The sequence below is a fragment of the Octodon degus genome, unplaced genomic scaffold (assembly GCF_000260255.1).
Source record: "Octodon degus isolate 3935 unplaced genomic scaffold, OctDeg1.0 scaffold00035, whole genome shotgun sequence".
NCBI classification, from domain to species: domain Eukaryota; kingdom Metazoa; phylum Chordata; class Mammalia; order Rodentia; family Octodontidae; genus Octodon; species Octodon degus.
The window spans coordinates 12,577,752-12,599,644 of record NW_004524611.1 but is presented as its reverse complement, the minus strand read 5'-3'; the positions used below and the strand labels follow the sequence as shown (position 1 = coordinate 12,599,644).

Sequence of the window (21,893 nt, the reverse complement as noted above, 5' to 3'; positions counted from 1 at the left end):
TGTGTGTGTGTGTGTGTGTGTGTGTGTGGCCAGCTCAGCCCACCAGGGGGCGGGGCTGGCTGGCATGTGGTGCTGGGGGATCAAACTGCAGTCCCTGTGCTTTGCCAAGCTTGTTCCACGTAGGTGCTTTAGACCACTGAGCCATCTCTCCAGCCCCCAGAATTTTGAATAAAAAGAATTAATGCTTTATTTTTACCAGGTGAATAATTTCTGTTTAGTAAGTCATTGGTGGTCCAAGATGAGAGGAACAGGCCGCAGAGCAGACTGCCTGCTGCCCTGCTCCTCTGTAACTGAGCCCAGAGCTCAGACCTGCTCCTCATCTGTCTAATCTGTCCTTTAAAACAAAGTGTAAAAGGCCGGGGAGATAGCTCAGCAGCATAAGTGTATGCCTGGCAAGCGCAGGGTCCCGAGTTTGAACCCTGGTACTGCAGAAGGAAAGAAAACAAGCAAGCAAGCAGGCAATCTTAGATGTTAGGATTGGCCAGCTAGCTCAGTGGACATGGACTGGGCTTTGATTCCCAGTGTGCTGTGCCAGCCCCACCCCTAGGGCACACTAAGACGGCAGTTGAGTGGGGCATAGTGGCGCGAGCCTGTAATCCCAGCGCTTGGGAACTTGAAAACAGGAGGATCACTGAGTCCAGTCTATGTAGTGAGACCCTGTAGACCCTGTACTAAATACATAAAAAAGCCCCCAAAAACCGAGAAGTGTATAAAACAGCAGCTTGAGGTCTTTATAATAAGAATAATGTTGTAGCGTTTCTTCTTGGTGGTATAATTTAAAAACATTTCAAACTTAGTGGCTCAAAATGCTTAAATACTATAAAAACATCAGTGGGCAAGCAGTCTTTGCTATCATTTCTTGTGTGCCTGTGCAATTGGGGGCAGCGTCACTTTTGCATCAGAGGATATTAAAAGGATTGCAAATATTAGTCATTTAATGTACTTAAAACAATACCTGGCACATGATAGACAGTGTAATGGGTGTTGAGCTCATCGTGTGCCACTTATTTGTAGCCGGTGTGCTGTATTAGTAAAAGAATCAAGCAGTTCGATTGTGTACCATGAGCAGTACTTGACAACTCATGACCCTGTAAAAAGTGTGTGGATTTTTTATTTTGTACTTCTTAAAATTGCACAGTAAAAGATGAAAAATTACTACCTGTGAGAATATATTGGTATTACAGTTTTAACTGTCTGTCTTTTATGAAAATGCAGAGGCCTGGAATGCCAAAATCACAGACCTGAAACAGAAAGTGGAAAATCTTTTCAATGAGAAATGTGGTAGGTTTGTTTAAAACATTACTGAAATAATGAGGTACTCTTTGTACGTGAAAGAAAGTAAACAGTAAAATAGATAATGTTTGAACATTATAGTATCATTGGTTTCATGCAGAGTTTGGGTTTCAATTTCTCATTTTTCCTGGGTGCCAGAAATCAAACGACATTTCCTAAAATAAATGAATATGATTTTGAAATGAATATGGCTTTAGTAGCTGAGAAATGAGTTCAAATGCACATTTAAAGCTGCAGTTTTTTCACAGTGCAGAGTCAGAAACCGATGCAGCTTGTGTGTTACAGGAGAAGCTCTTGGCCTTAAGCAAGCTGTGAAGGTGCCATTTGCGTTGTTCGAGTCTTTCCCGGAAGACTTCTACGTGGAAGGCCTGCCCGAGGGGGTGCCTTTCCGCAGGCCCTCCACTTTCGGCATCCCTCGGCTGGAGAAGATCCTCCGGAACAAGGCCAAGATCAAGTTCATCATTAAGAAGTGAGGCCAGGGGCCGGGGAGCTGGCTCAGTGGAATAAGCGCTTCCCTGGCAAGCTCAAGGGCCTGACTTCAATCCCCGGTTCCGCAAAAAAAAAAAAAAAAAGAAGTGAGGCCAGCAGGAGGAGTGGGAGTGGAGCCTGAGGGGAGACTCCAGGGGACTCGGGCGAGCCGTAGTCTAGCTCTGCAGGGCCACCCTCCCCTGTGTGTTCTTTTTCTAGTAATGGGAACTCAACCCAGGTCCTTAGATGTGACGGCAAGAGCTCCACCCTGAGCGCCAGCCTGTAATTTATTTTTAAAGACAGAACATAAGTTCCCGGGCTAGCCCCAGTGGCACGGCCCTCCTCCTTAGCCTCTTGGGCAGTTAGGGTCGCAGGTGTGTGTCACTTACGTCCTGTAAGCTTAGTCAGTTAGAAGTAAGAGGGCTGCTCTAGCATGAGAGAGGCGCAGCTTCGCGTTGCACGCTCCACCACTCCCACCACCCACTGGGCTCTCACTGTTTGACACTGTTGAACTTGTACAAGTGACTATATTTCCTAAAGGCCTTGTATTTCTCTTGCTTGTATTTGGCTGAACATCTGTGAATCGATTAGGCTGGTTATTGGAATAGGAGAGAATAGAGTTGGGAGAGAGGAGTTGGAATTGATACATATTGGTAGGTAACAACTATTCAGAAGTAATTGAAATGAATTTCAGACTTCATTTACTAGGTGTAGAACGTAGTTTTGAGTTGTCCCAGACTGCTGTCACACAAGGAAAGCTGGCACCGCCTGGCATAGTGTCCCTGAGGCCAGATCATGTAGAGAGGTCGCTGCGAGCTCAGGTCTCTGCTTCCCATCTCCATCTGAAGCCCAGCACCATGGCAAGAAGTGGCAGAGAGACTAGTGGGGCTGGAGGAGGATCCAGGCGAGGGATGGGATGGTGTCGCAAGCACAGTTATTACCATTTTTTTGATGTTTTCTTTGTATAAACACTTTTTTTTTCTCCATTGCTAAGAATTGAGTGTGCTCAGTATTGGGGTAGGGTGTTGGGGTTATTGTCTCTTGTACTGTGGTGATACTGGGGACAGATCTTGTGCTGGACATGGTCTTCACCCTTGAGCCCCCCCCCCCCCCCAGAACTGGGTTATGGTTTTTAAGTCTTGCTGTTTTAACTTTTGGGAATGGGTCTTCCTCCAGGCTGTCATGTGTGTGTTCTCTCTTTAGGCCCGAAATGTTTGAGACTGCTATCAAGGAGAGCACTTCCTCCAAGAGCCCTCCCAGTGAGTGTCCCCAGGGCCAGCAGGGGACTCGCTCCCAGCTGCGCTTTTGTCTGCCTCATAGTCTTTGCTTCTTTAATAGTTATGGATGTGAGGGCATTGTGGCTGTGACAGGTGGCCAGGTCAGTCTGGTCCGGCTGGTCTGGCTGTGGCTGGGCAAGTCCCCTCAGTGCTGCACATGCAGCCCTCCTGAGGCTGGGTGCTGTGTCCAGGGTGTGACCTTGCCCAGCAGGGAGTGCCAGAGCCTCCAGATGAGGCCCATTCAGTAGTTGCTGAGCCCCGTGGCTGTGACACACTGCTGCATCCTTCAAGAAGGGGAAAGGCGGGGGGGTGAAACAGCATTTCAGAAAGCTTAGGGCTGGGGAGATAGCTAGGTGGTCTAAGCACCTGCCTGCCAAGCGCAAGGAGCCCAGGGTTCAATCCTTGGTACTGCATGCCGTCCACCGATACCAGACGTGGTAGTGCACATGCCTGTAATCCCAGTGCTGAGGAGGCTGAGACAGGAGGATCACTACGAGTCTGAGCTGTGTAGTGAGACCCTGTATCCAATAAATAAAAAATTTGGGCCAGGGAGATGGCTCAGTGGAATAAGCACTTCCCTGGCAAGCGCAAGTGTCTGAGTTCAATCCCCGGTTCCGCCAAAATAAATAAATAAATAAAATAAATAAATAAATAGCTTAGCCTTTGATCAGAATATAAAATGTACCTTGAAAAACAGCCCTGAAAGGCTACCTCACAGCCTGGGTTACAAGCACATCACCCCCAGGTTTTATTAGAGAAGGCTCTGGCTGTGTATATCTCCCATAAATGCTAACCTTGTGTTTCTGTTTAAGGAAAAATAAACTCATCACCCAGCGTTAATACTACTGCATCAGGTGTTGAAGATCTTAACATCATTCAAGTAACAATTCCAGGTACGGCTGCTCTGCCTGCATCAGAGCTGGAGGCATCTCTTCAGCGCTTTTGGACTTTGCCAGCACAGATCACTGGCAGGCTCTGGTTTTGCACATGTCACTGGGTACCTTCAGGCCTCTGCAGCCAGGGCTGGCCGGACACTGCAGCTAAGCACCCCAGTGCCTGACTGTCCTTCAAAAGCCTCTGTAAACAGCTGGAGGAGGTCTTTATGTAAAAGGACTAGGGTGTGCTGGCCGGCGGTAGTGTAACTAAGATGATGGTGACAGGATGATGATTTGCACATCTTGCTGCAGAGCAAGACAGAGCAGCTTGAACCACTAGCAGCATGTGGGTGTCTGTCTCATCAGGGGGCTTTTTATTACTTCTGTTAGTAAAGAGACTAAAAGTGACTAGATCCCTTTGTGCTACTGGTTTTACAAGCCACGGGGTGGGACTCTAGTGCACGTACCTCTGGAGGGTCACTCCGCAGGAGCACAGTCGACTGCTTCTGCTTGAGCACTTCAGGTGCTTCAGTACTCCAGACAGCCTGACACAGAACTTGTGACTGCTGGCTTGGAAGTCTGAGTGGGCTGTTCAGCTGTGGGCTTTCTCTTACCTGTGTTTAGATGATGATAATGAAAGACTGTCAAAAGTTGAAAAAGCCAGACAGCTAAGAGAGCAAGTGAATGACCTCTTCAGCCGGAAGTTTGGTGAGTGTTGCATTGTGAAATTTAGCGACCATAAGCAAGACTTGGTTTTAATGAGATCTGTTCAACAGATTGTTGAATAATTGTGATCCTCTTATTGAAAAGAAACTATGCCATCGAAAGTGTTTTGCTATGCTTCTTTAATAAGAAAACATTCAGTGTGTTATTCTATTTGATGGTCAGTATAAAAATTAGCACTGAAGTTCGCATTTGAGTTTGTTTTCATTTACAGACCTCTGTCAGTAGCAGAAACGGTCTGTCGAGCTTCAGCTGTGTGCTTTTCCATGCCTGTTAAGGGGGTGGGTTACTCTCCTTCTATATTCTCTGTCTCTGTAGGCGAAGCCATCGGTATGGGGTTCCCAGTGAAAGTTCCCTACAGGAAAATCACAATCAACCCTGGATGTGTAGTGGTTGACGGCATGCCTCCTGGGGTGTCATTCAAAGCCCCCAGTTACCTGGAAATAAGCTCCATGAGGAGGATCTTAGATTCTGCTGAGTTTATCAAATTCACAGTCATTAGGTAAGCGTCGTCAGCAAGACCAGCTCTGGCGATCAAGAGGCCACGTCCCTGGGCCAGTGCAGCTGGGAGGTCTCAGAATCAAGTTCATTGAGTAACGAATGACAGACACTGGTCTAGTCACTGTTACCTTAGATCTGCTGGTCAAGGTCGTCTTCTCCTGTGCTGCTGAAGCTCAAACCCAGTGTCTCGCACAGGCTAGCCGAGTGCTCTGCCACTGAGTGCACCCCTGAGCTGGCTCGGAATTCCCCAGCTGTTGAGGCCAGGCGTTGGCCAGTCACAGCCCAAATCTGGCCTGCCTGTTGGCTATGTTTATTATTTATTTATTTATTTATTTTTGGCAGAACCGGGGATTGAACTCAGATCCTTGCATTTGCCAGTCAAGTGCTTATCCTACTGAGCCATCTCCCCGGCCCCTATGTTTATAACTTATTGAAACACAATTACATCCAACTTGCCACATCGTCCGTGTCTGCCTTCTCATTGTAGTGGACAGTTTGAGTAGTTGGGACAGAAATAGGATCTACAGGGCCGGGGAGATGGCTCCGTGGAATAAGTGCTTCCCTGGCAAGTACAAGGGCCTGAGTTCAATCCCTGGTTCCACAAAAAAAAAAAAAAAAAGAAAAAGAAAAAAGAAAAAGAAATAGGATCTACAAAGCCTAAAATGTTAACTGTCACTTTACAGGACAATTTTGCCAGCCTCTGTCTGATGTCGTGTTGTGGGCTTCATGGCAGACAGGTTTGGTCCCAAGCCAGCCGTGGTTGCACTGCCCTCTGCAGGGTTAGGAAAAACTGCCCTCACTAATAAGTGATTGTCTCAGAAAGTGTATCTACCCTCACTGGTGCCAGTTTATCCTTGTTAGTCTCTTTTTATCCTACCTATGCTCATAGCTGTGTTGTGGTATCCCGTGTGGTTCCCCCCTGCTCAGCATATGCCCCTAGGGCAGGGCTGGTGCGGCGTGTGATGCCAGGGATTGAACCTTGGTCCCCTGCACCTGCCTAAGCTTGCCTAAGCAGGCGCTTTAGACCGCTGAGCTATCTCCACCGGCCCTTGTTTTATTTTGAGACAGGGTCTCACTCTGTAGTTCAGGCCGGCCTTTAACTCACTATATAGCCCAAGCTGGTCCAGAACTCACAGCAGTCTTCCTGCCTCAGCCTCCTGAGTGCCAGGATTACAGGCATGGGCCACTGTGGCCAACTAAACAGTAGTTGAATGAGCACTTATTCTTTAGATTAAAACTAAACTGGTTAGGGCTGGCCAGATAGCCTTAGTGGACTAAAGTCCCTGCTTAGACAGGCACAGTGACCAGGGTTCGCTCCCCAGTGTGCCGTGCTGGCCCACCCCTGGGGTGCACTGAGACAGTGACTGAGACTGGGCATGGTGGCACACGCCTGTAAGGTTGACAACAGGAGGATCACTATGAGTCTGATCTGTGTAGTGAGACCCTGTAGACTGTGTACTAAAAATACATTTAAAAAAACAAAACTGGCTTGCAGACTAAGCACCTGCCTAGGCAAGCACAGGTACTGGGGTTCGATCTCCAGTACCTCATGCTGCGCCAGCCCCGCCCCTGGAGTGCACTGAGCCAGCCACTGAGTCTAGGTTTGGTGGCGCGCACCTATAATCCCAGTGCTGGGGAGGCTGAAGACAGGAGGATCACTATGAGTCCAAGCTTCATAGTGAGACCCTCTACCAAATACATAAATTTAAAAAAATGGGAAGCCGGCTAGACATAGTGGCGTGTGCCTTAATTCCAGCAGTTGGGAGGCTGAGACAGGAGGATCACTATGAATTTGAGGCCAGCCTGGGGTACAAAATGAGTTCAAGGCCAGCCTTAACTGTATAGTGAAATCCTGTCTCAAAGGATCAAAAAGAAAAAAATCTGTTAATCATTTGTTTTTCTCTTTAGACCATTTCCAGGACTTGTGATTAATAACCGTGAGTATTTTATGAAATGCTAATTTTGTTTTCTCATGGCGGTGGTCGTGGGTGTGAGTCAGTGAGTTGTGCTTGTGCACTGTGCAGCTCCCAGGGTGTGGTGGACGAGTGTCCCCGGGAGCTGTGTCAGCCGCTTCCTAGCTGCTTTCTTACCCTGTTTACTCAGTCAGAAAATTCTAATAGCAGTACTTACTTTGAAGAGCTCACAGCATTTTAAATCAGTCACCCATTACATGTAAATAATCTACCACAGGTTAACAAACTCCTTGCTGATGTTTGTGAATAAAGTTTTATTGGAACACCACGAAGTCTGTTTATTAATGGCAGAATCAAAAAGTTTCAGCAGGCTGATCTATAAAGAGTAAAATATTTACTAATAGGCTCAGTGAGAAAAAAATTTCCAAATCCACAGTTGAGAACAATGTAGGCCTAAAATGTTCAAAAGATGCAATTAGTATCTATTATTATTATATTTCATTTGTTTCATAACTGCGGTGCTGGAATGACAGTATAGGACATTCAGTTAACATCAATATAGTGTATTGAGACCCTATACCAAATACAAAAAATTCAAATTTAAAAAAAAAGCTTTGTGCTGGAGAGATAGCTCAACGCACTAAGTGCCTGCTTAGGCAAGCACAGGGACCAGGGTTCTATTCCCGGTACCACATGCTGCACCAGTCCTGTCCCCGGGACGTGTTGAGCCAGCTGGGTGTGGTGGTGCACGCCTGTAATCCCAGCACTGGGGAGGCTGAAAACAGGAGGATCACTATGAGTCTGAACTGTGTAGTGAGACCCTGTATCAAATACATTTTTTAAAAAAATACAAAAGTGACTGACATCCTTTTCTAATGCCCTTTACATGTCAGTCTTTTTCTGTATTAAAATTACTGTCGTAAGTCTACAGAACCCATCCATGCTGACTGGTAAGTGTGGTTCAGTCACCAGCCTCCTGCCCGTTCTGCTCAGGGGTCCTCGGTGACCTGGCTCACAAAATCATGGTTCACCTCGCCCTGAGCGGCCCCGACGGAGCCCTTTCCTGCCGCTCTTTCTGCTTTGCAGCGGTGACTCTCTCTTGAGGGGTGTGGGCTTAGGCGGGCGTCCCTGCCTGGGGTTTGCGCGGCACTGTGCCGTGGTGATTGCTCGCTCGCGCCTCCTGAGCCGGGTGGTGCTGTCCTGTCCAGCTCCGGCGTGGCAGCTGTGCTGGCGTCTGGCTCTCGGTGATGGAAGGGAACTGAGTGCGCCTGCGTTAGTGCCAGCATTAGTCACACCAGCAACTGCGTGATCCCACATGACAACTTTTTCTTTAAATCCATTTTTATGAATTTCAACTTGAATTCAATTTAAATTCTCTAAAGATACACTGTTCAAAAAGAAAAAAACAAGATTATTTCTATAGTGTTAATTTTGTCCTCATCTTTGTATAGTAGATTCTCGTAGAGTTTTATAGTAATTACTGTGAAGTTAGTGACTATGTATGGGATATACCAGTACCCTTAAGTTTTGTTCCTTCTCATGATGAGCAAAACTGTACTGAGGGGCTGGTGAGATGGCTCAGTGGTCTAAAGCACCTACTTAGAACAAGCTAAGCTGAGCAAAGCATCAGGGACCGCGGTTCAATCCCCCCGCACCACATGCCAGCCAGCCCCGCCCCCTGGTGGGCTGAGCTAGCCACACACACACACACACACACACACACACACAAGATAAATAAATAAATAAAATTTAAAAAAAAAAACTGTACTGAGGTGACAAGGTTAGGTCATGAGAGTCGCCAGGGGGAGCAGTGTCACTGAATTGGTGCCTAAATTCATGGCTTTATTTTCAGAGCTGGTTGATCAGAATGAGTCAGAAGGCCCAGTGATTCAAGGTGAGAGTCGGGAGAAAACAGCGGCGTGTGCGTGGTGGTCATGGGCACACAGCGCGTACACACACATGTTCGCTCAGGCTTGCTTTCCTTGACACCTGCGTGTGAAAGCCTGTACACGCACAGAAACTTGAGCTGTGGGTCCTAACAGCCATCAGGTGGGGGAGCATGGGAGCCGGTGCAGCGGAGTGAAGTGTCAGTAGAAGGTTGTCTTTCTTCCTGTACTCCTGACGCCATCTCTTTCTGATGGTTGCTGTACATTAGCAAGTTGTATTAGCCATGCATACATTATGGATTTTAAAATCCCTTAAAAGATGGGGGTGGTGGCACACACCTGTGATCACAGCACTCGGGGGACCGAGGCTGAAGGATCACCGAGAGCTGATGCCCCGCCTGAGGTACATAATCCAGGCAGCCTGAATTACGTAGTAAGACTGTATCTCAAAATAAATAAATAAAATTCCTTTAGAACAGAGGAATGGCCTGCTGCTCAGTGGCAGTAATAAAGGCTTTTACTAAAAGGGCCACAGGAGGATGAGGAGAGAAAGGTAGGAGTGTCTTGCTTTCTTGAGATAGCTGTTAGCTTTGCTGCTTGGGTTTGGGGAGGGGCATGGCAGCAGAGCCCTCCCCTCTAGGTGTGAGACCCTGAATTCCTCTCAGCACCAGAAAAGAAAAAAGGTTACTGTTTAAGACCTCAGCTGTGAGGGGCCGGGGAGATGGCTCAGTGGCATAAGCACTTGCCTGGCAAGCACAGGGGCCTGAGTTCAATCCCCAGTTCTGCCCCCCCCCAAAAAAAAGACTTCAGCTGTGTGTTGTAATAACTTACTGTCACTGTAGGAGAGCAGGACGTTGACTGCACAGTTGAGTAACTGTGGGCTGACCTTCTTGGGCTGTTACGTTTCACCTTGGCTTGGCTTTGTGTGCAGAGCTGGAGCTTTCTCCTCTCGGTTCTTTCAGTAACCACTAAAGGTCACCATGTGCTTCTTTTTAGAATCAGCAGAGCCCAGCCAGTTGGAAGCTCCACCAGCAGAAGGTGAGCGCTGCAGCAGAGAGGGGGTTGCTGGAGGCTTGCTGAGGACAGGCTGTGTGGGTGCTGAGCGTGTGCACCTGTGGTCTTTGTGCGTTCCACACCACTTGGAACCAGTGTGCGGCTCCTTGGCCATTCCTGAAAAACACCTGGTGGTTGGAAAGTGGTTGAATGACTGCGTACAGCCTTGCTGATGCCTGTCATTAAGTGCATGGTAGTAGTAAGGTGCGGGGCTCAGAGTAATGGGCTGGGACTTAAACCCTGTTAGGTGTGAATGGATCAAGCAGGTTTGCGCTCATAGTGTGACTAATTGCTGCCCTTTTGTTTCTTCTGATAGAAGTTAAAGAGACAGATGCAAGCTCTCAGATCAAGCAAGAACCAGACCCCACGTGGTAGACCTCTTCCCGCCTAGGGTAAATGGCCTGTGTCCTATCCCCATCCTGCTCACCTGAACACCCTGGTGCTCAAGCACTGGTGCCCTTGGCCTGCCTCAGCTTTAAGTCGGTTACAAATGCACCTTTGCCTTCCAAGGAAAGCATTCTGTGGGCTAAACTGTGCCCTAGCGCTGGAGTCCCCTGAGCTGGTGCCTTTCGCCCAACTCTTCTCCCTTCAGAGTAACAGGCGCTGCGAATCAGGCTGAGCTCAGGTCCACCGTCTCTTATGTGTTGAGCCACAAGTCTAGTCCTGTTGTTCCAGACACCATTAGCCTGGCCAGCTTTTTGTGGTTTGTTTTTGAAAACCACTATGTAATGCAGGCTGACCTGGAATTCACTGTGTGGCCCAAGCTGGTGTCAGACTCAAGGTGATCCTCCTGCCTTAGCCTCTTGAGTGTTGCAACTACAGGTGTGTGCCACCACACCCAGCTTGCCCAGCTCCTTCACAGGAGGGCTAGCTTGGTCCCCTAGACAGAGGCTGGCACCTGGATCGTGTGTTCTTGTGGCTTTCTCCAAGACTCGGCTGCTAATATTGGCTAATATTGTAAGGGGAGTTATGTGACATGCTGAAATTGGTTGGCTTTGCAGTATACCATGATGGTGGTTTTTTTTTTTTTTTATTAAATTTTATTTATTTATTTAAGTGTGTGTGTGTGTGTGTGTGTGTGTGTGTGTGGCCAGCTCAGCCCACCAGGGGGCGGGGCTGGCTGGCATGTGGTGCTGGGGGATTGAACCGCGGTCCCTGTGTTTTGCTAAGCTTGTTCTAAGTAGGTGCTTTAGACCACTGAGCCATCTCTCCAGCCCCGATGGTGGGTTTTTAAAGCAATGACTTGTGTGGTAATTTGCCTTAGAAGGTCAATTCATGGATTTATGGTTCATACCATTTCATGAGTATATCATTTCAAGTAATTTGTTAGCAAAATTACAGTTTCAGGTTGTGATATGTGGGAAAATGAGATTTCTATAATCTGATTAACCTGTTGGTTTGCTTGTCTGTTTTCTCTCCTGTTTTAGCTTAAAGTATCAGTGGTTGAGAAGAGCTTTTCGGACCTGTTACTACCCCAAGCTGTGTAATATACTTGTATAACAGAAATACCTTCTATACAAACCTTTTTTTCTACTTTTAGATAGAAATGTCTACTTTTTCAGCAGTTCTGTGAATTGAATTAAAGAGCAGCGTGACTGTAGACCTGGAATGGCTGGCTTGCTTCGGAATGTATCCTAAGGATTTTACAGCAATGCTGGGAAAACGACAGGGAATATGACAGGGATGAATCTCATCAGATTTTTTTACATATTCGGCAGAACCTTCAGCTATAGTGTGTATTTTCCAATTGAGTGAAGATATCTCCTACTGGAACATCTCAGTTTCTGCAGCAAAGAAAATTCCTGTGACAGTCAGTTCTTTAGTTTTTCTATTTGAAAAATCATGTCAGTGATCCTTTGTCCACAGCTTTCCCTACTGACTGAGTGAACAGCTGGTATCTGTATATTTGACTAAACTTTTCCTAGGCTGTCTATCATGGTTCATCTGTTCTTTTGTCATAATTAAAGAGGAATCTTCCGGATCACCTAGCAGCCCGAGGTCAGCATCACCACGTGGATCCCGGACGATGGACGACGGATGGGAGCTTCTTCCACTTGGTCGCTTGCGTCCAAATAAAATGCATAGTCTAGCCGGAGGTTGGTGGTCGGGTGTGAGTATCTGGGCCATCGAGGAAGGATGCCCGCCGTCCGTGACCGGGGCGCATGGGTTCTCTGAGTGCTGTCCGGCTTGGCTCGGGTTCGAGGGCTTTGCTGCCATCGTTATTTTCTAATTCTGCTTGTAACACTGAGGCACCAGTGTGGGGAGCGAGGGGTCAGTAAGCTTAATCCTGCACCTTTGATATTCTACGCCTTTGTAGGAGAATCTTACCTGTGTGGCGACTTCACAGACAATAAGAGTTGTAAATCAAGCTGTCAAAGCTAGAGTATGTGATGGCATAGAGTTCCCATTAGCTTTATCACGATATTCACAATGGAGAATTATATTACACGGTAGCAGAAATAGACATTTTTATGTGTTGCTTATATTTTACCTCAAATTGTAGATATAGGGTAATAAATAAAATCCATCCATGCCTTTCACACACCAATTCTCTTCTTTCTGAAGTGTCTTTATGCATTTCTGGGGAGCCTGGCGGGCTGGTGGCAGGTGGGGTGCGCGAAGGCAGGCTTGGCACTGCCAGGGTATTTCTGCTGCAGATGCTGCTCATCCAGCCACATCCAGAGCCCAAGCTGGGAGCAGCCCACGGGCACTCTCCTTCAAAGCCCCGCCCTTGCCCCCCAGGCCTGCTGGGAGGTGGGGGCCGCGCCAGTGCTGTTGGTTTCCAGCCTGCTTGGATGCAGGGCCGGCTGCTCCAGGGTGCTTCACAGGCCCTGGAAACGGGCACTGCTGCGTCGGGGTTGGTGCTGTTCAGCCTGGCCCTATATGCCAAGCTACATCTCCCGGCCTTTTCATGTTGGAGATAGGGTCTCACAGAGTGACCAAGTTGCCTGGGCTAGACTCACTTTTTTTTAAAACAAACAAACCTTTAAATCTTTTGAATTTATTCATGTATTTGGTACAGGGTCTCACTATGAAGCTTGGACTCATAGCGATCCTGTTTCAGCTTCCCCAGCACTGGGATTACAGGCATTCATCACCACGCCGTCTCGGTGGCTGGCCAGTGTATGTGAGGTTCCAGGGCTGGCACAGCATGTGATACTAGGGATCCTGGTCCTTGCGCTTGCCCAGCCAGCACTTAGACCACTGGGCTATCTCCCCTGCCCTAGACTCACTCTTGAGATCCCTCTGCTGCTGGGATTGTTGGCCTGCGCCGCCATTCCTGGTCCCATGAGTGCTTTTAAATACACTGCACTGTGCCTCACTAAGGCTTGAGCTGGCGCATGGTAACTCTGAGAAGGCCTCTTGATCGTCCAGTCCCTGAGCTAGACAGGCCCTCCTTTCAGCACCAGTGAAATGCCTTCCCTCAGGCAGTTCTGAGCCGCAGCACCCCACCAGATGACACTCCAGTAGCTCTGTGACTCTAGGTGGGGAGTGTAACAGTGACGAAAGGGTGGGAGGTGTCCTTTGTTTGGGGCCAAGAGGCTCAGTGCGAGGTCATGGCTGTGGCAGCTGAGAAGCCAAGGGAGGGACCAGGGTCCTCTGAAGGGCCTCGGCCAGTGCCCTGCCCGGCTGCCCCCAAGGCCCAGACACAGCTTCATGTTCCTGACCCCACCTTCCACCCACGCAGATGAGCAGAGGGAGTTGGGCTGGCACAAGAGGGTGCATTGGGGACAGGAACCAGGCGCGTTCCAGCAGTGGCTGGTGAATCCGGCGTGCCCTCTGTGTGACAGCTCAGTGCCACAATGTGCCCTATGCAACAAGCAGGACCAAACTGCAGGGCCTGGGGAAATGGCTCAGTAGAATAAGCACTTGCCTGGCAAATACAGGGTCCTGAGTTCAATCCCCAGTACCACAAAAAAAAAAAAGACCAAACTGCAGCGCCAGGTGGCTGTCACATGTGAAACTGCCCCCAGGAAGCCCACCGTGTAGAGAAATGAAGCCTGGCAGCTCTGGTCTCACCTGAGCACCCAGCCAGGCCTGAGGCTGCTAGAGAGGAGGAAGGAAGCCAGAGGAGGCTCTGTCCTGGAGTCCACCCACGCCCTCTGCGTGACCTTACCCTAAGTGGTGCTTGCCTACAGCACCAGCACTTGGGAGGCTGAGGCCAGAGGATAAATTTAACCCCAGCCTGGGCAATTTAGCCAGCCATTGAGGTCACTTGAAAGTAACAAAAGGGCCATGACTGAAGCCCTTTTGAAGGCCCTGGGCTCAATCACCTGACAGTAGGAGGAGCTTTGGGGATGGTTCCCAGCTGACTGGAGGAAGTGGCCGAGGCTGTGGTCCTTGTGTCCTAGTCACAGGCCAGTTGTCCCACCACCACCACCTCTGCACAGAGCAAGCTCCCCAGGGAGACCTTATGGGCATCAGCTCCCTGCAGGAAGCCAGGGGCTCCAGTGTCCTCCCAGTGTCTCAGTTGCCCTAGAAGTTGAGAATGGCCGTGACCGTGGGTGGCTGTCTCCAGGGAGGCCTGCGTGGGAGCTACTTGCCTACCTGTCAGTTCAGGTTCTGCCCGGGCAGGCTGGGCCCCTCCGCTTCCTGAGTGTCTTGCTTTATCTCATTGCTGAGATAAATTACTCAACACCTATTATTTAGCTCAGTTTGTGGAGGTTTCAGGCTATAGTCGGCTGGCTCTGAGGCAGGGTGGCATGGTACAGGGACAACAGCTCAAGGCAGCAGAAGATGGCAAAACCGCACCATCAAGAAGGCAAAGGGGCCTCTGTGCAGCAGCCACTCACCCTTAATGCCAGCTTTGCACTCCAAGCTCATCTATTCAGCTACCTCCAGGAAGTCCATCCTGTGACCACCTGAGGCTTGGGGTCATCCAGGCACAGACCATAGCCCTGAGCTGCCCTGGCTGCCAGCCAGCCAAGGTCCAGCGCAGAGATACTCAGCTCACTGCTGCTGGGAGCCTGCCCTCTGATGGGCCTGCCTTCCCTAGAGAGGATCAGAGTAAGCAGGGAAGCCAGGCATGGTGCATGCCTATGTGCTCAGCCATGCAGGAGGCTGAGGCAGGAGGATTGCAAGCCTGACCCCAGTATGAACAACTTTTCAAGACACAATTTATTCATTTATTTTTTTCAAGACACAATTTAAAAGAAAACTTAAGGAATAGAGGTAAAGGCACTCAGATTCAATCCTCAATACACAGAAAAATAAAAAGAGGTCCCATTGGCCCCTCATGTTCCCTGGCTGGCCTGTCTGGTCACAGCAACAAGCGCATGTCCCTTCCTTGCCTCACCCCCACCAGCCTCACCTCTACCTGCCTTGCTGTGGGGATTTTTGAGGAAGTAATAGGAAAGTTGAGCCTTGAAAACAAGTCTGACACAAGAGAGATTTGTAAAGATGCTTCCTGCCCCTTTCTGAGAACCAAGATCTGGTGTGGCAGTGCACAGCTGTCATCCCCGCACCTGAGAGGTAGAGGTAGGTGGGTTCCTGTGAGTTGAAGGCCATCCTGGGGTACAGAGCAAGGCCATGACACATGCCGCCCACCCACATGCACACGCACGGAGAAAGTCAGATCTGCTCCCTGCACGAGAGGACCAAGATCACCCGGAAGGATCGATCTGTGTGGGGTTCACAGGATTGCGTTTAGACCACGTCTTCCAGGCGATCACAGCTAAGAGACCATTCCGAAAGGGCCCAGCACCCGAGCTGGCAAAGCAGGTCGTCCCCTCCCGACTGCCACCTTCGCAGGTCCCAGCTGTGTGTAGGTGCCAGGCCGCTGCTCCGGCCCAGGTCATGGCTGCTGTCTGCTGAGGCGGCGGCTGCATCCCTGCCATCACAAACCCCCACAGTAGTGTCAGCTGCAGTGAGCTGTGGTGTTTGTCGAGTGTCATCGCTCACCTGATGACACGTCCGGTCTCTGAGCAGGGAACTGTGCACAGGAGGCTCTGGGGAGACCTTGGCCCTCCTGCGGGTGCCAGGCTTGCTCAGGCGCCCTCAGGCCCTGGATGATGTCCCATACCACCCGCCAGCTCCCCGAGACAGCTGCACCAGGCACCGCCCCTGCCTTGGCTGGGATTCCTGGGGCGACAGAGCCTGGTGCCTGCCCTGCAACATCGCTCTGACCCACCACGTGTCATAGCTGCCCTCAGGACCTGCGTGCATCTGAGGACACTGTTGGCCTCATGGGCTCCTCATGGTAGTGACACAGACATAGCTGCTGATGTTGTTGACATCTGAGAAACCAGGGCTCAGGCATGGGGGAGCTTCTGCAGGGCACGTGGCTGGGAGAGGGGGGTTGAGGACAAAGTAGGTCGCACGCAGTCAGGCTCAGGCTCTGATCACGGTGCCTGGCTGTGGGCCTGAGCTTCAGCAGCCCCCTGGATGTCGGGGCCTTAGGCAAGGCCTGGAAGGTGATGTTTGGAGCCTGGGGCGACAGAGCAGGGTCCTTAGTCCCCGCACCTGAGGTCCTGGTGAGGACCCATGTCTCTGCCTGCCAGGCAGAGCCTGTCCCCCGCACAACTTCCTCCCTCCTTCCTTCCTCTTTGTGACACAGGAGACTGAACCCAGGGCTTCCATGTGAGCAACAGCCCTGGCCCTTTTACATTCTTTTAACTTTGATTCAGGTTTTGCTTTCACTGGACTGGACTCAAACTTGCAATTGCCTGCATGGCCTGCGTTTCTGTAGAGATACCAGCTTGCCACTACAGCTGTGGTCCCAGAACCCTGCCCTGGCCAAGTCCCTCTGTCAGTCACGCAGGTGCTCTGGAGAACGGGAGGCAACTGGAAGGTGGGCCGGCAGTCCTCGGTCACCCCCAGGGTCGGGCACAAAGAGGCTTAGGTTAGATCTGGGCAGGCTAAGTCATTCCATTCCTGGATGCCCCGACTTCTGCCTCCCAGCAGGAGACCCACAAGGCCCCGCCTGGCTTTCATGTCCCTACCGAACCCCTGGCCACACTATCCCCGTGGGGATTTCCTGACTAAGGAAACGTTGCCCAGCCCATCTGGGGAAAGCCAAGTGGCTTGAGGGAGGAGACAGTGAGGAAAGTGGCCCAGGATCTTGGCCAGACCAGAAGCCCCTGCGCCTGCGCCCTCCTCTGCGCTGGCCGGCTGCCCCACCTGTGCAGGCACCCGTGCGTTCACTTACACTGTCCGAGGGCCAAGCAGGGAGCCCAGTGGCTAAGCATGGGCCTGGGGCCAGAACACCCGAGTTCAAATCCCAGCACTGTGCTTACGAGCTGAACCATATATGGACCACTCTGTGCCTCAGTTTCCCCTCCTGAAATGGGGGATCGAACTTGGGACTTTGTGCCTACCAGGCAGGTGCTTATGCCGCTGAGTTGTCTCCTCAGCCCTCCGGGGATTGAACTCAGATCCTTATATTTGCCAGGGAAGCGCTTATTCCACGGAGCCATCTCCCTGGCCACCCCCCTTCTGGTTTTTTTGAGACAGGTTCTCAGTAAATCACTATATTGCCCAGGATCAAACTTGGGATCCTCCTGCCTCAGACTTTCATGGAGCTGGGATTACAGAGGTATCATTCTAATGCCAGGCGGTGGCCACCCAGCCTGTCACATCACAACTTTACACAGAGTCAAATGGTGCGGTTATCTTTGTGTGTGTACTTCACAACATAAAGTCTTTGTGTGTGTGTGTGTGTTTGTGTATGTGGAACCAGGGATTGAACTAAGGCCTTTGCACTTGCCAGGGAAGCGCTTATTCTACTGAGCCATCTCCCTGGCCCTCTTTCTAAAATTAAGTCGTCCACTAAAAATCTCTTTCTTACTTGTTCATTCCCTGCTTCCCTTGCTGGTTGGATCCTCTTCAGCGCAGGGAGTGGCGTGCACTCACCGGCCCTTCCAGGACCTCGTAAGCTCCAGCCTCAGCACTTTCCACCCAGAGTACCAGGAAGTCGGCAGGCTGACCTTCAACTTGCCATCTTCCTGCCTCAGCCTCCTGATTAGCTAAGCTTACAGGTGTGCACCACCACACCTGGCTTATTTTTCTTAAAAACATTTTTCTTTTTTAAATTTTAAGTCATTTGGTCACTAGTGTTTTCATCCAGGCATTAAAATAAATTCTGTGTCATCCAACAGAAGGCTCTGAGCCTGCCCACAGAGGCTAGTGCCAGGTCCAACACCAACCCAGGCACAGTGGTGCATTCCCGGAACCCCTATCACTCAGAGACTAGGGAATCCAGGTTGGGTAATATAGTGACTTAACAAGATCCTGTGTCAAAATGAAAACTAAGAAGGGCTGGGAATGTAGCTCAGGGCAAAGGCTCTGGGTTCAGCCCTCAGTACCGCCACACACCAAAAAGCCAGCCACAGTTCTTCGCACGCCTTGCCTCTGTTTACCCAGCAAGCAAGAGCCAGAGCCATGAGGGACTGTGTGGGCTGCAGAGTCAGAGGTGAAAGCGACCCCAGGCCAGGCCTGGCGTCTGCGTGACCGCGGCGTGGTACACAGGAGGGTGCTTGTGCAAGAGCGGAAAAGCTACTGGGGAAGGAAGCAGAGCCCCGGGGCCTGCCCTCCCACCCTTCCTCACCACAGTCCCCACAGCTGTGGAGTCCTTGGGCCGCTGCCCAGGTGAGCGACATGGCCACTGCTGTCAGAGCCTGCCACAGAGACTGGCTCTTTCTCAAGCATGGGTCCCTGGTCACCTGCCCGAGGGGCCTCTGACCTCTGTGATCTCCAAGGGTGTCCAATGGCTCACACACTCCTCCTCACTGAGCTGAAGGCTTCCCCAGATGTGGCCATCCCTTGTCACCACTGAGGAGTGTCCCAGCTCATCGCACTGGCAGAGACCCTGCAGACATAACTGGGAATGACCAGAGGGGCCCTTGGCCGGCCACCCCCAGGGCAAGGACTTCTGGATCAGCCGGTAGACTGCGGCAACAAGCAACAGAGTGCTGCAGAGCAGAATAAGTGCTCAGGCCAGGGCTGTGCGGCTGAGCGCAGGGCCCCGGACCAGACAGGCTCTGCCAGGCTCCCGTCTGTGGAGGGAGGCCCTGAGCCCAAATGACATGGACTGGGAGGCCGAGGCAGGAGGCTCATCGGTTAGAACCTGGGCAACGTAGTGACTTAGGGACACCCTGACTCCCATACTAAAGAGGGCTAGGGAAGTAGTTTAGTGCAAGGATCCTGGCTTCAATCCCCCCATCTCAAAATGAATAAATAAAATTTACATTAACAAATAAATAAAATTGGCAAGATAGCAGTGAAAATACATAGTGGGAAGAAAACGCAGGGAGAGGCAGGGGTGGGTATGAAGCTTGCGCTGTTTCTCACGGAGTTAAGGAAGGCCACCCTCCAGAGGTAACGCTGAGGAGAAACCCGGGAGCAGAGGGGAAAGATGGGATGAGGGTTCCACACGTGCAGAGGCCCTGGGGTCATTAGGGGCCGGCAGGGCAGAGCTCAGCGTCCCAGAAACTGAAAGAATAAGCGAGCCTCTGAGCCCTGCCCGCCCCCTGCCCTGCTGGGGAGAGGAGCGACTTCCTCTTTCCAGAGCATTTAAGGCCCGGCTTGGGCTTTCAGAGTGCCTGGGAGGAGTCGCGGCAGGGCCACAGCCAGCATGGGGGACGTCTTCATCCGCCACATCGCCCTCCTGGGCTTTGAGAAGCGCTTTGTCCCCAGCCAGCACTACGTGAGTACCAGGCACGGACTGGGCCGCCTGTCCCCGCCACCACCACCCTCCGGCCCACCTTGACCTCCCACCCCCACCCCCGACTTGGGGTGGCTCCCTCGGGCCATCTGCCCCCTAGGCCCCTGCACGCGGGCCACTCGGCCAGAACATTAGGGTCAGCATCTCTAGCAATGTGAGCCCACTCCTGGCAAGGGCTGGGGAAACACGGCCACCTGCCCCTGAGTCCCAGCCCAGAGAAGAGCGGCGAAGGCTGGCTACCTCTCTCACCTCCTTGGAAGTAATTTCTTGCGGACGCTCATACCGATTCATTTCTTCACATTACCTCTCCTATCTGTTTGGAGTTCTTTCTGCTGTGTGTGATGGGAGCTACAAATCCAGTGTGAGTGGTAGGTGGTCCTGGAGGCCACACACACACACACACACACACACACGTGTGTACGCGCCCACACACGCACCATGCTGGTGAGCACTCTGCTGCTAAGCTGCACCCTTGGCCAATATCTAATATTATCTGTACCAAAAAAGACTAGGCTAAACCAGGTACAGTGGTGGTGCCTACCCGTAATCCCAGCCTTCTGGGAGGCTAAGGCAGGGAGATCAGAGGTTTGCAATCAACCTGGGCAATTTGGCAATTTAGCAAGATCCTTCTCAAAAGATTTTTAGAAAGGCTGGGGGTGCTGGGCATGGTGGCACATGCCTTTAATCTCAGTACTCAGGAGGCTGAGGCAAGAGGTTTGCTGTGAGTTCAAAGCCACCCTGGGCTGTTACATAGTAGGTCCAAGACCAGCTTGAACTATATAGTAAGACCCTGTCTAAAAAAAAAAGGCTGGAGGTAACACAGTATGAAGGCTTTAGGTTCAATTCACAGCACTGCCAAAAATAAATAAGCCAAACCCTAGTATTTAAAAACTTACCTTCATGGGGCCGGGGAAATGGCTCAGTTGAATAGCCACTTCCCTGGCAAGCGCAAGGGTCTGAGTTCAATCCCTGGTTCCACCAAAAAAGAAAAAACTTACCTTCAGGATAGCTCAGTGGCATAAGCACCTGCCTGGCAAAGGCAAGGTCCTGAATTCAATCCTTGTTACCACAAAAAAAAAAAAAAAAACCAACTTACCTTCATTCTTTATTACTTGAAATATCATTACTTAAATCATTAAATTCTGTGCATCTGCTTCTAGATTTTTCTATTCTATTCCATGATTTGCTCAAATACCAGTGCTATACTTTAAAAAAAAATCTTTGAGGGTGGTACAGGGTCTTGCTATGCAGCTTGGACTCATAGTGATCCTCCTGTCTTAGCTTCCCCAGCACTGGGATTACAGATGTGCACCACCATGCCCAGACTCGGGGGCTGGCACAGTGCCCCCGGGGTGGGGCTGGCATGGCATACAGTACCAGGGATTGAACCCAGGCCCTTGTGCTGGCCAAGCAGGTGCTTAGACCACTGAGCGATCTCCCTGGCCCCTAGTGCTATACTTTAAAAAAAAAAAAATTATTGTGCCCAAATATGCATACATAAAATTTACCATTTTAACCATTTTAAATATATATCTCATGGGTACTAGTATGTTCACTTTTCATCTCTGGAACTCTTTCATCTTCACCAGTTGAAACTCCACATCCACGAAGTAGCAGCCTGCACTTCCCCTGCTTTGGGCTCCCACAGTGCTGGGGACAGGTGTGTGCTGTCCTGCCCTACTTGGTCTATGTGTTTGACTATTTTTATAACTTCCTGCACCTGGGATTATCCAGTATTTGTTCTTTAGTGACTGCTTATTTCACTTAGCATACTAGCATGACGTACTTCAGGGTTATCTGGCTTTTTTTTTGAAACAGGGTTTCACTATGTAATTTGGACTGGCCTCAAATTCATGGTGATCCTCCTGCTTGAGCCTCCCAAGTGCTGGGAATCCATGATGTGCCACCATGCCTGGCTCCATCTTTTTTTTTTTTTTTTTTTTTTAATAGGTAACCCAGCAGGTATGAGGTACACGTGTTTTGTTGTTGTTAATGTATTTGGTTGTTGCAGGGTCTAGTGGCATTCCTCCTGCTTTCAGCCTCCCCAGTGCTGGGATTACAGGCATGAACCACTATGCCCAGACTCTAGCTGGCAAGGGTGGTGCCTGTGCAGCATGTGGTGCCAGGATTGAATCACGGTCCCTGCGCTCGCCTAAGCTGCCCTAAGTAGGTGCATCGGTCCACTGAGCTATCTCGCCGGCCCACTTTTTTTCTTGTTCTTTCTTTCTTTCTCTTTTTTTTTT

The 21,893-nt window shown here is 50.4% G+C and overlaps 2 protein-coding genes across 12 annotated transcripts in view; both read left to right on the top strand.

Annotated features, from left to right (window-relative positions):
- Positions 1 to 12,537, top strand: part of Gtf2i (general transcription factor IIi) — a 118,563-nt gene extending 106,026 nt beyond the window's left edge. For 10 of the 11 annotated variants that reach the window (XM_023714475.1, XM_004630419.1, XM_004630422.2 and 7 more), the window contains 11 exons: positions 1,216 to 1,281; positions 1,579 to 1,762; positions 2,965 to 3,020; positions 3,851 to 3,931; positions 4,538 to 4,621; positions 4,955 to 5,138; positions 7,046 to 7,074; positions 8,903 to 8,944; positions 9,933 to 9,974; positions 10,306 to 10,381; positions 11,417 to 12,537. In XM_023714475.1, coding sequence (XP_023570243.1) covers positions 1,216 to 1,281; positions 1,579 to 1,762; positions 2,965 to 3,020; positions 3,851 to 3,931; positions 4,538 to 4,621; positions 4,955 to 5,138; positions 7,046 to 7,074; positions 8,903 to 8,944; positions 9,933 to 9,974; positions 10,306 to 10,364 — 827 coding nt within the window. In that variant the 3' untranslated portion in view covers positions 10,365 to 10,381; positions 11,417 to 12,537. The remainder of the gene's footprint in view (positions 1 to 1,215; positions 1,282 to 1,578; positions 1,763 to 2,964; positions 3,021 to 3,850; positions 3,932 to 4,537; positions 4,622 to 4,954; positions 5,139 to 7,045; positions 7,075 to 8,902; positions 8,945 to 9,932; positions 9,975 to 10,305; positions 10,382 to 11,416) is intronic. The other variant, XM_023714469.1, reaches the window with a different exon arrangement.
- Positions 12,538 to 19,514: 6,977 nt separating this feature from the next.
- The window catches only part of Ncf1 (neutrophil cytosolic factor 1), an 11,982-nt gene continuing 9,603 nt past the window's right edge, over positions 19,515 to 21,893 (top strand). The window contains exon 1 of the mRNA XM_023714476.1: positions 19,515 to 19,632. Coding sequence (XP_023570244.1) covers positions 19,561 to 19,632 — 72 coding nt within the window. The 5' untranslated portion in view covers positions 19,515 to 19,560. The remainder of the gene's footprint in view (positions 19,633 to 21,893) is intronic.